The sequence below is a fragment of the Gossypium hirsutum genome, chromosome A03 (assembly GCF_007990345.1).
Source record: "Gossypium hirsutum isolate 1008001.06 chromosome A03, Gossypium_hirsutum_v2.1, whole genome shotgun sequence".
NCBI classification, from domain to species: Eukaryota; Viridiplantae; Streptophyta; class Magnoliopsida; order Malvales; family Malvaceae; genus Gossypium; species Gossypium hirsutum.
The window spans coordinates 73,312,633-73,329,215 of NC_053426.1; the positions used below are offsets into that span (position 1 = coordinate 73,312,633).

Here is a 16,583-nt window from a genome sequence, read left to right on the forward strand (position 1 = left end):
CCCAAACCCGGCCCAGACGTTACGGCCGAATCCGGTGTGTCACATTGAAGCGTTACTGTATAGGTCATGTCTTATCTAAAATCTTTCTTAGTGATTTAAAGGGTATTTTCGTTATAGATTTAAGTGAATGGAAGCTGTGCACCAGGTAGGATGCCGGAAAAAGAGGAGGTGAGTCTATTAGACTGCTTAAGTACCAAGCTCTCCACGGATCCACTCCTAGACATGCACACAACCATTGCCAAACTTTAACTGAATGATTGTTCAGGAAAAACCATTTCATTTTAAGCCTTTGAAAACACTTATTAATTTTTGAAAATGTTTTCATTACGGAAGCTTTGTCTTGTTTCACGATATTTTGAAACCAGGTAATTTCTTTTAAAAACGCGCCCTAGAGCTATTCAATTTCAAACAATTGAAACGATATCATATCTAAGCTAACAAAACACACTGAAAACAATTAAAAATAATTAAAGCGGCCTTATTACAAATTAAAAACCCGAAAACATAAAAGAAATAATCTAAAATAAAAGTGATGGTATAAACACTTATTTTAAACAGTCCACATGACCACTCTGAATCCCTCTAGCTCCAAGTCTATCGATCTAAGGCTCACCTACAAAGATGGGAAAGAGGGGGTAAGTTTGGAAAACTCAGTGTGTAAAGTATCCCAACCAGAGCCTAAATCAGTTCAAGCTTCCTAGGCCTAAGCCCTATTCAGAAATCAGAGTTAACTGGGCCTTAGCCCATATCAATATTAATCTGGGCCATAGCCCCTTACGGTATCAGAGTATACTGGGCCTAGCCCATGTCAGTATCAATCTAGGCCGTAGCCCTATTACAAGTCGAGATATATTGGGCCTTGCGCATATTAACATAGTCGGGCCCATTTCAATACAGTCTCATATGATTAATGCATGATAACCCCATTCAACCCTACACTTGCCTCCGTCCATCCCTACACTTCTTGTGGGGAATAAATCACCCACGCTATCCCTACACTTACAGTGTTAGCACCGGTTGTGGCACTAACTATATTCCGCAGCAAAGCTGCTTATATCAGAATATGTGACACAACCACCAGGACGGGTTCTTCCTCCATAACAAAACCCAACCTCATGCAGTATGACATGTATGCAGAATATATATAATTAATAAGGCATGCTTCAGAAAGGCAGTCAGATTATAGCGTAAGAACAGTTATTTACCCTCGAGGGGCGTAATCGTAAACTTACCCCTTTAGGGGTATTACGGTAATTCTACCTTACAGAGGTATTTCAGTAATTTTATCAGTCTTTTTAAGGTTTCATGCTCATTACAGTTATTAACGTGTCTTCAGAATATTTATCGAACGTTTTTACCGAAATGAGCCTATTAGCCCATTACCCAATTTCAGCCCATCGAAGCCTAAATTCACCGAGGTGCACGAAATTGCTCACTTTGCAATCTTACCGTTGAAGTTACCAAAATTATCAATACAAACAATCCCACGAGCATTCGCACGCTCGCAAGTTCTCGAAATGTCGGACTTTCGGCATTTCGGCTTTTGCTGATCTAGTCTATTAGTGGGTGTCGTTTACACACCTGTTTTACGATGAAACGTTGACGAGTTCCACACACGAGCAGCCTACAATCGGTTACTATAACATTAGATTAAAACTCGATAACAACTTAACACATCAAACCCTTACCATATTCGGCCATAGTCCATATCTTTAACCCTTACCTTTATCGATCTCCAACTACCAGATCTAGATGCTCCAACTGTGTCAACCCTCTATGCTCATTGATTGCTTGACCTTAAATCCACACTAAATACATAACAGAACAATAAACAAAACCAATAACCCTTTAGTCTTAGTCGATAGCCATCCTATGCGTATAGGGGTTTTGGCTTTTCTAAAATACAAAATAAAGAATAGATCTGAGTACGTACCACAGGTTCTTTCAACCAAAACGATTCCACTTCAGTTTCTATTCAGATCTGATGTAGATCTAGCCCTTAAACACTAGCAGAAATCGAATCTTAAAGATCTAAAGATTCGGCTATATGTCCCTAAAAACTATAGTGTTTTCGGCTTTTGAAACTGTGAAGAGGAAGATGATTTGGTATGGTGGTTTTTACAGTGGTATTGCCGACAGGGGTTGAGGTTTAGAGGATGTGAAAATCGGCCAAAAGAGATGAAAAAAATAAGAGGATTTTGGCTAGAAGAAATCGGCACAATAAATAACTTTCGGGATTTCAGCTTTTATGACAATCGGCTATAGAGGTTTAGAAAAGAATGGGAATGAAAGAAGAGATGAGTAGAATGGTAAGAATGTTTCGGCCAGAGAAGAAAAGAAGGAAAAAAAGAAAATAGAAGAAGAGAGGAGAAGAGAAGGAAGAATTCGACACTCAGAAGATCTAACATTGCGTTTTTCGGCTTTTTACGATATTGAGAAGAGAATAGAATGGAAGAGAAGGCTCTAGGTGGCTAACCTTAATTCGGCAAAACAAAAAGAAAATAAAGCTTGCCCTAATGGCCATTCAGACCCACAGCCCAACCTTCCTAAAGCCCTAGCCGAATTTTTACTTAAGCTCTATCACATGCTTGACACATACACACAAAAAAATAAAAGTAACAACACGCTTACCTTGTGAATTGAACTCTGGCTCCCCTTGAACATCCACGCGCCACTCCCCAAACACCTAGGTGGTGCCACATGCCACTTTACCACAGATCTTTTTGTGTCCTATTTTACCACCTCAATTTTAAAAGCCCATATCGCCAGAACCCTCTCTCTCCAAAATTAAAATTCAGGAATTGCCTTCGAATTAAATTTACTCTTGGGCCTTTTAAAGGCCCACCAACATACTCAGACCCAAATTACCCAAATTATTAATAAGGCCTACTGTCCAGATTCCCTTAAGAGGCAAAATTTAAAAATTTTGCTAAAGCTATGAGCCGAGCCCTGGACCTTTTTCCCACACCATAAACCCTTCATAATTTATTTAATTACTGCACTAAACATACAAAATAATAATAATAATAATAATGATGATAACATTCAAATTATTCGGGCCGTCTTCTACCCGAACCCAGACTCAAGGCCTAATACTTTTAGGCCCAAAAATCGGGGCATTACAACTTGAAACCTTAGTGACCTGGTTAAGCACTCCAGTAAAACTAAAGTTATCATGGTAAATATTTTGTAATCTAAGGGATAATATTGTATCGTATTTAAATCCCTTAAGACTCTCATATTGTAGATAGATTTTAATATCAACCGTCGATATAATTTAAATTGTACTGTTGGATTTGGGGAGCTCGACTATAAATAGAGACATCTCCCTTATTTGTAATCACTTAGTTGTAATTCTTTAAAGTGACAGAAACACTTTAAGAGCATTTACTTAAACAATTGGTGTGTTTAGTTTACTTATGGCTTTTTGCTTCTTCACTCGAGAGTTTGTTTTCACTATATTTCGGTGCCTTAGAGAATTTCCTTTGTGAATTCTTGTCTTTTCGAGAGTAAGACTAACTTAGGTGAATTTGAAGCAAAGGATCTCCTAAGGCCATGTGGCTTGCCAAATTAAAGTTCTAGCCCTGTGACAGTTGATATTAAAGCCAATGTTTGGTAAAGCCATGCGGTTTGTCAGACTAAAGTTCTAATCCTGTAACACTAGAAGACTATTAACACCCATAAAATGTCGCCTTCAACTTGTACATTTTCCCTTGTGTTTTTTCATCATCAAATACGACAGGATTTTCTATATACATATCCTCTTTTAAGTCTCTATGAAGGAATGTGTTTTTTACATCAAATTGTTGCAAGTTTCAATCAAGGTTGGTTGTATAGGATAACATAACTTTAAGGCACAATTGCATAAAATACCCTCAATGTTTAGGGGTTTTTGGTTTTGTGCCATTAACCTTTTTTTTATTGACACTCTCAACGTTATGATTTTTTTCAGAAATTAACCCAATTTTAACAGTAAACATGAGTTTACCGTTAGTCAAGCACTGGTCGACGAAGTAAGCCTATGTGACGTCATAGATGATGTCATCTAATTTTTTTTTTCCATTTTGTTTCCATCTTCTTTCTTCTTCAGGTTTAAAAGCTTGGATATTAGCCTTTAAGCTTCAGGTGAGAACCATGGCGGACACTTGAAATCTCCTCTGTAAATATTCTTATACATCGCCACCAAGTTATCATCTTGGAACGGTAAAAACCCGACGAGAAGAACGTATAAAATCACCCTATAAAACCAAATATTTGCCTTGGCTCCGTCGTAACAACCCATCTTGTTTCAAATGTTCCGTGAAAATGCTGAATCCAAAATCGATGACCTTCAAATTGCCTTTTTTGTCTAAGAGAAGATTCTCCGGCTCCAAACCATAGTGGTAAACGTTGATGTTGTGGCAGAAATTGACGGCGAAAAAAAGCTACTGGACGTAAACCCTGGCAAAGAAGATGGGTTTTGGTTTTAGATGTGTTCGCCATTTTTGAACAATAAAAGCTCGAGAAATTAAAAAAGAAAAGAAAAGAAAAGAAATTGATACCCATGGAGTAAAGATGGGTTTTCGATTTTACCATTTTTTTTAAAATAGCGTCATCTATGACGTCACATAGGTTTACTTCATTGACTAGCATTTGACTGACAGTCAACTCATGTTTACCATTAAAATAGGCTGATTTTTGAAAAAATCATAACGTTAAGGGTGTCAAAAAAAGTCAAGGACACAAAACCAAAAACCCCTAAACATTGAGGGTAGTTTATGTAATTATGCTTAATTTTAATAGTGTTAATCCTAGCAATAGGGGCAAGTGTCTCTTGATAGTCCACTTCATAAGTTTCAGTGAATCCCTTAATTATCAATATAGTTATAAACCTCTCAATCAAACCATCGACCTTATATTTCACAATGAACGACACTTGTAACTAACCAATTTCTTTTCAAGTAGAGGAATGACTAGCATTATGATTATGAACAAAGCAAAAACACCTTAACACTTTTGGAGGTTGACCACTCCATTTTGTACACTCGTACCAAGACTACTAGTTTGATGAATTATTCCATAGTTCTTCAAATAATCATCAAAATTGTATTTTGTGTCATTATCAATTCCCAAAATATTTACTTTAGCATTAAACTGTATATAAACCATCTTGTGAAAAGACTCAAAAGCAAAATATAAGATCCTTAATGCTTGGCCCATTGAGCAAGGGTATTCACCCTTATAATCGAATTGCAAAAATTGCTTGTTAGTAGCGTGTATGTGTGAAAATAGTTTGCTCCTGTTAGTAGTGTGAAAAAAAAGGCACAAAAATACATCAATTTTCAATTGCATCGAATATACCTTATCATCCTAGTGCAATAATCAATAAAAGTATCAAACCAACAATTACTAATCAAAGATGTAGTTCTAGTAAGACCCTAAACATCAAAGTAAATAGTTATAAAAAGAACAACACTTTTATTATTTCTTAAAAAATAGGAATTTCTAGAATGTTTGGCATACTCACAAGCCTTATAAAAAGAGGAATCAAATTGAGTCTTTAAAAATATATTAGGGTACAATTTTTCTAATACAAAAAAAATTGATGTCCTAATTGTTAGGTCTGTTGTATTATTTTCTTGGTTGGCATCCTTATTTCTTCCAAAATATGCTCGATGTAAATGTAACTACTTCCCTCCAATATATATAATTTATCATGCAATTTACCACTACCAATCTTCCTCTTTGTTTGAAGGTTTTGAAAAACATCATTATTAGAAGAAAAAAAAAACTCAAGTTTGCAATTTAGGGCATTAGTGATGTCATTAACAGATAAAATGTTAACATGAAAAGAGGAACAAGAAGTACAGAGGACATTTTAATATTAGGTGCACAGTTGATAGAACATGTTGTAGATACATGAGTAAAAGATCCATTGACTATTGTGGCACTATTTTTTGTTTGACATCTAGAGTAATTTAGAAGACTTTTAGAGAAGCTTCTTATGTGTTTATTCACTCCATAATCAATTATCCAAGAGGCAGTGTCAACATAGGCATTTAAGGCCTTTCTTGACTTCACAAAGTGGGGTTGTACTAAAGGAGTCTATTAATTCGATTGATCATCGAAAATAGCCAAGACGAGTTGAATTAGTCTCTAAAAAATTTGTGGAAGTAAAAAGTACAAATAGAGACAATGAAAGCGGTGATATATAATGGTTCGACCCCAATTGTCTGCTCCATTTTCTCAAATTCTCTAATTTGACAACATTTGAGAACAATGTTTAACCTTACAATTTCCTTAAGATTTCTACTCAAATATTAAAATTGAAACCCCCTTAAGGTTTTTAACCAAATCTTAAGACTCAACCCTCTTAAAAAGAATAACAAATAAGAAAAAAAATCCTCACAAGATTAGGATGTCTGTAAATTAAACACAAATATAAGGAAATCACTTGAGCTGATACAAAATACAATGAATACCCACAAGTGTTTACAAGAAGAAGATAAAGAATTGAAGCACCAAGTGATTGGTAATGGATTTTTTATATATCTTAAAAGCACTTGATCTATTGTAATCTCACTTGTTGTGGTAAAACCTTTAGAAACTAGTATTTATACCTTCTAATTGATTTCATACGTTGGGGATGAAAATAACAAATCATTAAATTCACCTACAACAAAAGGTATCGATACTTTTTCTATAAGTATCAATATTATTAGCATTTAATGTCGATTTAGTAATCGTTAAAGTTAGTTTACAATGATACCAAAACCATTTTATCAATACCTGGTAAGAGGTGTTGATATTTTTTTGTGATTGTTTGAAAAATCATTAAGTCAGAATGCAAAAACATTATCGATATCAAAGATGATATTGATAAAAATACAATATGTATCGCTACTTTTTGAAAAGATTCGATATTTTTTCACTTTTGTTCAATTTCGTTTCAAGTCAATAAACAAGTTTGATATTGATCTTGAAAAAAGTATCGATTTAAAAGTGTTTCAATTGAGTTAAAAAAAGTTTAAGCTGTTTATGAACTTTTTTCAAAAAAATTTCAAGTGTTCAAAATATTTTCTAAGATGTTTTGGAAGTCTTTAAATGTTTTTTTATGCTTTCGAACTCTATGATTTCTTTGTTAAAAAAATTATTCTAAAACATTTTTGTTTGTTATATCAAAACAATTTATCAAATAAAGCTAGTTTAACAATCTCCCCTTTTTTATATGATAAAATATTTTGGTAAATTTGTTTTTGAATTTGCTACTCTCCCTTATTAAAGTTCAATTTGAATTAAAGACTTGATTTTATGATTTTGAAACAAAGATTTGATTTTATAATTTTGAAACAAAGACATAAGTGTGAAAAATTAGTCACTTAAGTGTTGGCATTAAAAGATTAGTCATTAAAAAAAATCAATAAAATACCAATAAATTTAGGTTTCCTTCCCCCCTTTTTGTTATATAAAAAATAAATAAATAAAGCTAAAAAAAAAGAAAAGAAAGTGGTTAGTCCAAAGATAGATATTTAAATATAAAAAATTAGTGAACTAACATTTGCAAAATAATTATTAAAGTATCCTAAAATACCAAATAAACATTAAGGTACAATCACATAGAAATAGAAAAGAAAATTAACTTTAAGGATGTAACCATTTTAGCCATTTCTAATAATTTCATACACCTAATTGTATAGAATTAAAGCATGATGTATATGAATCATAGAAGATCACAAAATATGCAAAAATTGAACATTTATATCAAATAAAATCTAATTAAGCACACTCAAAGGTTTTCAAAAATTTGTGTAATAGACAATATTGGTCAAGAAAGATTAATCATGCAACCATTAACTCCCCCTAGCTTTTTGCATGTAAGAGCCATAGATCCTTCGTACATCCTTTTTCAATTAATTTTAAGTGAAAAAACATTTTAAAAAAAATCAAAGTGCATAAATTTATTTGAACACAAAATCAAGGTAAGGTAGTAATACCTAGTTCTCTCCTAAGTGTCCAAAATCTTTCTTTTATCTAAAGGTTTTGTAAAAATATCATCTAATTGATGAAAAGTGTCTACATACTCTAGAACAATATCACCTCTTTGGACATGATTTCTAATGAAATAATGTATTATTTCAATGTGCTTAGTTCTAAAATGTTGTATGAGTTTTTTAGTGAGACAAATAGCACTAATATTGTCACGCTTGATAGAAATAATATCTATATTAATTCCAGTCCTTAAGTTATTGTTTCATTCATAAATTTGAGCACAATAACTTTCGGTGATAATGTATTCGATTTCAGTAGTGGATAACGCAACACTATTTTGTTTCTTGAAAACCATTAAATTAATATGTTGCCTAAAATTAACAAGTACCGGAGGTGTTCTTCCTATCTAGTTTGCAACCTCTAAAATCTGTATCCGAGAAAGCATGTAAGCTTAATGATGAGTCTATAAGATACCAAAGACCTAAATTAGGTGCCTTTAAAGTACTAAAGATTCTTTTAGTGACTTGTAAATGAGATTTCTTAGGACAAGATTGATATCTAGCACACAAGCAAACACCAAATATAATGGCTGGTGTATTTGTGGTAAGACAAAGCAAAGAACCAATCATTGATCAATATATACACATTTACATTATTTATTTTTGTCAAGCTTTGTAGAAGAGATATATTTTCAAACATTTACATTCCAAAATATAAATTTGAAAGTTTGAAAATATGATTTGAAAATTTCGAGTCTTCAAATTTGAGTGGTTGTTCAACATACACTTCTTTATTTATAAAACCATTTAGAAAAACATTTTTATCATTCATTTTTAACATTCAATTGATATAATTTAAAATCATTAAAACATGCAAAAGCTAAAAGTATTTTAATTGCTTCTATCCTAGTTACGAGAGCATAAGTTTTTTCATAATCTATTCATTCCTTTTAAGTGTAACCTTGAGCAACAAATCTAGTCTTGTTCCTCACTGTGCTAACACTCATCTAGTTTGTTCCTAAAAACCAATTTAGTACCTATAGTAGATTTATCACAAGGTCTTTCAATTAGGGTTCATATTATACTTCTATCAATTGGTTTAACTCTTCTTGCATATATCTAATATTCATCATTTAATAATTTTTTAATATTTTTAGGCTCAATGAATGAGATAAATGCAACATAATTAGAAGTATTTCTAAGATAAGATCTAGTAGTTACCCCTTTGGATAGATTCCCAAAATATTAGAAGTAAATCTGGAGTAATTATCTACAAACACAAAAGCATATTGTTTTCCATTCAAGCTAGTAGTAATTGGTCCAAAAAATCAATGTGAATTAATTGTATAACTCTACTTGTAGGTACATCATTAATAAGTTTAAAAGAAACTTTCTTATGTTTGTCTTTAGCAAATGCATCACAAAATTTATCTAAGTTAAAATTAATTTTTGGCAATCCTCTTACTAAGTCATATTTAGTCAATTTATACAATATACTCATACTAGCATGTTCTAATTTCTTATGCCACAACAAATAAGTATCAAATGTTTGAATTATGCAAGTCTTTTAAATGCACCATGTATGTATTTTCTATTTTATGACCAAGAAATATAATTTTATTAAACACAATGTCAATTACTTTATATCCACTTGACTCAAAAATGACATTGAGACTTTTATCACATAATTTGACTAATACTTAGAAGATTATGCTTAATACTGTTAACATATAAAACATTTTTAACAAAAATCGAAGAGTTTTTTACTAATAGAGTCAATTCCTTAAATGAGTCCTTTGGAGTTGTCACCAAAGGTAACTTCTCATCTACTTTTTGGCTTCAACTCAATCAAATGACTCTTGTCACCAATCATGTGCCTTGAGCATTTACTATAAAGGTATTATGAGTTTTTGCTTGAATTGCTCACATTGAAGCAATGTTCCTTTTTTTTGGAATCTTATATGGCCATAGGACAAAAGTATGTTTTTTTTTGTTCTTTATGAGTAACCTCAAGCTTGTCACATATCTCCTTGGCATTGGAACAAGATGAAACCCTATTGTACTCATTTAAACCAAATGCACAAAATAGAATGTGAATGGCTTTAGCATTGATTTATATATTCCTTTTATCTTCTTCACTCCATTCTCTCTTACTCTTTGACACTAATTGCTCTCCTTGTTTTTGAGAAATGGAAGGAACATTCAAGATGATATCCCAAACCACAAGATCATTCACTTGAATGAAGAGTATCATTCTTGTATTCCAATAAGAGCAATTTGCTTCATTTAAGTATGGAGACTTTTAGATGAACTGAAAATCTTCATGGAAATCTGATCCGGAAGTGGATGCCATAGTTGTAAAATGCTTTGTTGATGGTTTGAGCTTTTCCAATGATCTTCTCTTGGTTGTTAAACCGTCTTTAGAGACTAGCTTTGATACCAATTGTTAGCTCGATTGATCACTGGAAATAGCCAAGAGGGGGGTGAATTGGTCTTTTAAAAATTTGTGGAAGCAAAGAGTATAAATAGAGACAATGAACACGTTGATATAGAGTGGTTCGACTCCAATTGCCTATTCTACTACCTTAGTTTTACACAGCTAAGAATTTTCTCAAATTTACTAATTTAATAACTTTTGAGAACAATGTTTAATCTTACAATTTCCTTAAGATTTCTACCCAAATATTAAGATTGTAACACCCTTAAGGTTTTTATCCAAATCTCAAGACTCAATCCTCTAAAAGAGAATAACAAATAAGCAAACAAAAAAATAATTATCACAAGATTAGGATGTTTGCTAACTAAGTACAAATACAAGGAAAATACTTAAGCTGATAAGAAATACAATGAATGCTCACAAATGTTTTAAAAAAGAAGATAAAAAATTGAAGCTCAAAGTGATTACTAATGGATTTTTTATGTATCTTGAAGCACTTGATATATTATAATCTCACTTATTGTGGTAGAACCTTTAGAAACTGGAATTTATACCCTCTAGTTGATTTTCAATCGTTAGGGATGAAAATACTAGATCATTAAATTCACTTGCAACAAAAGGTATCGATATTTTTTTCACGAGTATCAATACTATTAGGATTTAATGTCTGGTACAATGACCGTTAAAAGTAGTTTATAGTGATATCAAAGACATTTTACCAATACCTGGTAAGAGGTATCGATACTTATTGTGATTGTTTAAAAATCATTAAATTAGAATGCAAAAACAATATCAAAGATGGTATCGATAAAAATATAGTAGGTATCGGTATTTTTTGAAAAGTATTGATACTTTTTGTTTTTGTTCAATTTTTGTTTTAAGTCAATAAGCAAGTTTGGTATCAATCTTTAAATAGGTATCAATAAAAATTGTGATTGTTTAAAAATCATTAAGTCATAATGCAAAAATGGTATCGATAAAAATACAATAGGTATCGATATTTTTTGAAAAGTATCGATACTTTTTACTTTTGTTCAATTTTTGTTTCAAGTCAGTAAGTAAGTTTGGTATCAATCTTGAAATAGGTATCAATAAAAATTGTATGAGTATCAATACTTTATGAAAGGTATCGATAATTTTTGTAAGAAGCAATTTTTCAATCGATTTAAAAATGTTGCAATTGAGTTGAAAAAAATCAAATCGTTTTTGAACTTTGTCCCAAATTTTTCTAAGTGTTTAAAACATTTTTTAAAATGTTTGGAAGTCTTTAAATGATTTTTATGCTTTGAACTTTATAACTTCTTTATTCAATAATAAATTTTATTCAAAAGCATTTTTTTTTGTTATATCAAAACAATTTATCAAATAAAGCTAATTTAACAAAGTCAATTTGGGTGAGGAGACACTTGAGATGTTGGATTTCATTAGAAGAGAAAGTCTTTAATAGTGGCCATCTTTTTGGTTGATTTTGTGTTTTTGACAAATTTGCTTAATTTCGTGCAGACTTTACTTGTTTTCCTTGGCCTTTGGTGGGCCAACATGCAACTTCCAACAAGTTTCTTTGATATGTCACTACCCAAGTAGTCACAATGCAAATGGTCTTTATACAGGTCACAATGCAGATGCCATTCCCAATTCGCATGTAAAAGCGATCGCCTTCCATATTTTTTCTGCAACTTTCAAGCAAAAAAAAGTGTCTTGGAAATTTGATATTTCATAAAGTTGATGAGCTGTCATCTTAAGAGAAATTTTTTAGTCCCATTGACTGTAAGTGCGATAGTTCACTGTGGTCTTTCTATGTCACCGATATTATAGCTCTGCAATCTTCTAGCTTTGATGAATAATCAACATGATCGTAACCATACAAGATAATTGTTTCCATCAAACTTTATAAGACTGATTTGTAAAGAGAGATTATCGAAACTAATAGAAGTAACCTTCTTATTCTCTACCATTTTAATGAAAAAATTGGTAAATCAAAACCGAAAAAGACCTTGAATAATTCATTTAACAATAGCCAATTTAATCAATAAAAGACTTTTGGACCAACACCAATTGAAGTTTGAAGTAACACGAAAGGGTCAGATATAGCAAAACGACATTGACAACAATTGAAAGTCAAGATTCTGACGAGGTGAATGTCAAGCTTTGACACATGGAGTGCACAAAAGACATAAGAGGTGCATGAGGCTCACATGTAGGCTAGATGTTCACTGAACTTGTAGGGTTGGCTAGCAATGGTGCTCCAATTATTCTAAGGGCAACAGTGAGAGAAGAAAAAGAGGATAAGGGAGTAAGAACCAATTTGTTGTTTCTAGGGTCTGAGGAAAATGGAAAAAAAAAAGAGAAATTAGACCTTTAAATTTGAATTTTTGGCTCTAATACCACATAGAAAGCAAAGATTAATGAAAAATAGAAAAAATTGCTTCTATTGTGTGTTGAGAATCACAATTACATGGGTATTTATGTCACCATGTGAGCCTAAGTTAGAAACCACATTGAATATAATATTTTAAAATGAAAATTTGTGAATTAGCAAAATATGATTGTCAGAATGTGATTTAGTCAACAAAAACCAACGAGTTCCTACAATTGTAGTGACAATTGTTGCAACTGGTTTCCTAATTGAAATGCAATTTATGCAACACATGCTGCCATTCGTAACTTGGCTTCTACCACCCTTGCTTCGTGCAAAGCCCTCAACTCTTCTTTGGCATTGGGACCACTTATGATGCTTAGCTCTAATACCAAGTTTTTAAGGTCACAGGTTATGAAACGAGCCAATGGGCAATTCAATTGGAAGTTTACTTCGATTGAGGGAGTCTTTCCCTTGTTGCGATTTCTGTTAAAAAAGAAATAATATAAGGAGCTCATTAAAGAAGGTCCTAATTTTAGAACTTGTCAAAGAAAGCTCCTAATTAGACTTGTTAGGAAAACAGTTTTACACGCATGTAATTTAGAATAAGATTTTGCTTATTTTATTACTTATAATCATTCCCTTAAATAGAGGTTACATAAGGTATTTTCTTTAGAATAGGAAACTAAAATTAAGGAAAACTAAAAACATTTCATGCAATAAGATACTTGCTAAAATAAATGGTTCTAATATTTTGAACTTAGTTGTCTTCTTTTCCATTTTGGTGCCTTTGACATCTTGTCTTGAGGAAATTGTAACATTATGATAACCGGCAAGTTCTAAAAGCATAAATTTGAAAGCAACTGTAGGGTTGAATTAATGATCTATAAGTGGTTAAGCTGATAACTTACAATTTGTATACTAGTATCTAACAATACAATAATTGCTTTCATTTCCTGTCCAATTCATTTCTTTGCAGAGTGGATGAATCAAATGCTATTAACACATCAATAACAAAACCATGTCCCAAAGATGCAATTTGCGATAAAGAGAAATATATTAATGCTAAGGTATCTAGTTGGATTTTTTCTATTGATGCTCATACATCAATTTTCATTTTTCACCATCCATTCATTCTTCCTCATCTTCTTCTTTCTTGCATTGTGCCATGGGGCAGCTGGCTGGGTTTTTCATTGAGCAGGAAACATCTTTTTGCATTGTCATTGTTGCCCTCTAAATTGATCTGTGGATTGTTTTAGCTGCTTATGGGAGAAGGGAATAAATCACTACAAGATATGATATGTTGTTCTTCATATAGAAGATCATTTCCTATTGGTTTCTTTGTTCTTTATGCCGTAAGTAATATTCAAGGCTGAAAAGCAGGTGCACTTGCACCACCTGCACAGATGTTCCATTTAGATTTCATGATTGCAAAAGGTCATGCTGTTTAGATTAGTCTTTCATTTCTCACAATGCCATGTTCAGAACTGTTATGATTTCCAAAACAAAGCCTAACATTATTTCTTCCCTTAACCAGTATGTAAACAAACTGCTGGTCAGCAGAGATCCAATGCAACTTGGAGTGTCTCAAAACTCAATAAACATCTGGCAAGCAGTTAAGGCTGATAATATACGAGAAGTATATCGTCTAATTACAGTGTCAGACACCAATATGGTAAATACCACCTTTGATGATGTTTTCAGCGTTGAGTGGTATCACCATGTTGATGCTCAAAACTCGTCAATTGATATCCATAATGAGCACTTGATACAGAATGATCCATCAGCCTGTCAGAGAATCAAGAATTCAAATGATCCGGGGAGTTGTCTACAAGGTTGTTCACTGTTGCATCTGGCTTGCCAACGTAGCAACCCTGTAATGGTTGAGTTGTTGCTGCAGTTTAGTGCCGATATAAATATGCGCGATTACCATGGCAGGACTCCTTTGCACCATTGCATTGCTATAGGCAAGAACCCGTTGGCAAAGCATCTACTAAAAAGGTAGGTCGCATATTTTGCATGCTAAACCAAAATAAATTTCGTACTTAAAGGAAAATAGATGATACCATCTAACTTACGTCCCTAAATGATAGAGAAATAAGTTTAGCCTAAGTTCCAACCCAAAGGAATAACCTATTAGGTGAAGTGACCGTCCATCCATAGGGGTCGAGGATTGCTCCAGACCAGCTCTCTTAGCCAATTTGTGACAGCCTTATCAGGGGCCACCATGTGGTGTCTGGTGGTTTAGAACTCCTGAGTCGACATGACAGTACCTCCTGATTCACAGGGTTCCAAGGGAGGTAGACAAAGACCTTGGCCCTCCCTTGGTTCCTTCAAAAACCTTTGAAACTCTTCTATATCGTTTTGTTAAGAAAATGGTAAAATTCTATTTTGAACCCCTAAAAATTTATAATTTGATCCCAGCGCCCCAAATATAAAATTCTTGGCTTTGTACCAGTGGACCAAAGTGGCTATGAAATACCATTCGTGACAATCCCTGGGCTTCTTGGCTATTGGGGGATGGTTACCTTTTATATATGCCCAAGGCCAATCTAGTTTATTTACAGAGAAGTATGAGAGTTGGACACACCTTCCCCTTGATGAGATGTCATTGGCAAACAGAGCTGTCATGTGGTCACATCAATTGTGCACTATACGACTGCTTAAATCTTTCTTGGAAGACCAAATTCGTTCTAGTTTGCCTTGAAATTTCTAAAATAGCGGAAAGCTTATTTGTAGTAGGGCTGTGAGAAGACTTATGGCTAAGTTGTCTGTGTTAACTTTAAATGAAATAGTCCCTAAATCTGGAGATGGAAGCTTCACCACATACCATTTTATTTGATGAACCTTATTTCATATGGTCTAAAATATTGGGCCATTTACGGATTATATGCCTATAGTGCTTGGTAAAACGAGAATTATACAGGTTGGATTTCAATTTTTAATATAATGATTTATGCATTAGTTTCTTAGTCTCATCTAAATGATTTTAATTTGTCAACAATGTGCAGAGGTGCACGGTCTTCAATTAGGGATGGTGGGGGATTTAGTGCATTAGATAGGGCTATGGAGAAGGGAGCAATTACAGATGAGGGGCTACTTATTTTGCTCAGTGAAAGCGAATGAAGAAAACTCGATTTCCTCTTATTTGTAAGCTTGTTTTTCTTTCATGATTTCCACTTATGTCGGCTGTTGTTGCCTCTTTGCCTAATAAGAGTCTGCTATTATCTTCTAAGTTGTCAACATTTCGAATTGAACTAGTATCTTCTAAGTTGTCAACATTTCGAATTGTTTCTCCTCTATAATTAAAAGAAGAATCCCAAGACTGGTGAGTGTTGGAAACTTCCCCTTTGCGCTTGCTGTGTTATATGATCTTTTCTGTTGATTGTATGGTCAAAATTTTAGCTATATTCGTCTTCAAAGGGGAAGCAAATTTGATGGTCTATGGTTGTATATAACAACAATATATATTAGGAATTTACAAGTAAAATTACAATACAAATCACAAATAATATGTCTGATGAATTAGAATTCGAATTAATTCAATACAATGCATAAAAGATTGAAAATCAAAACATATCCAAACCCAGATTAAAAAAAAAATCTATATATGAGTCACATATAGTGAAATTTAGATCAAGAAAAATCTGAGAAAGAAAACCTCACGTGACATTCAAGCAGTGAGACCCGAATTTGGTCCGTCAAAGTCTCAGTACTTCAACATTGCCAACTACATTATCATTGGCCAACAACAATATCCATTTTTACCAACTGATTATAAGAGTTTACAAGTATAAATACAAATACATATAATTGGAATACA

At 32.9% G+C, this 16,583-nt stretch overlaps 1 protein-coding gene across 9 annotated transcripts in view; it reads left to right on the forward strand.

Annotated features, from left to right (window-relative positions):
• LOC107886342 (ADP-ribosylation factor GTPase-activating protein AGD2) overlaps positions 1–16,102 on the forward strand; it is a 50,707-nt gene extending 34,605 nt beyond the window's left edge. For 7 of the 9 annotated variants that reach the window (XM_016810251.2, XM_016810252.2, XM_016810253.2 and 4 more), the window contains 3 exons: positions 13,740–13,830; positions 14,298–14,761; positions 15,772–16,102. In XM_016810251.2, the coding sequence (XP_016665740.1) occupies positions 13,740–13,830; positions 14,298–14,761; positions 15,772–15,886 (670 nt within the window). In that variant the 3' untranslated portion in view covers positions 15,887–16,102. Of the gene's footprint in view, positions 1–11,907; positions 12,336–13,739; positions 13,831–14,297; positions 14,762–15,771 lie in introns of those variants that run through there. The other 2 variants (XM_016810254.2, XM_016810260.2) reach the window with 2 other exon arrangements.
• Positions 16,103–16,583: the final 481 nt, after the last annotated feature.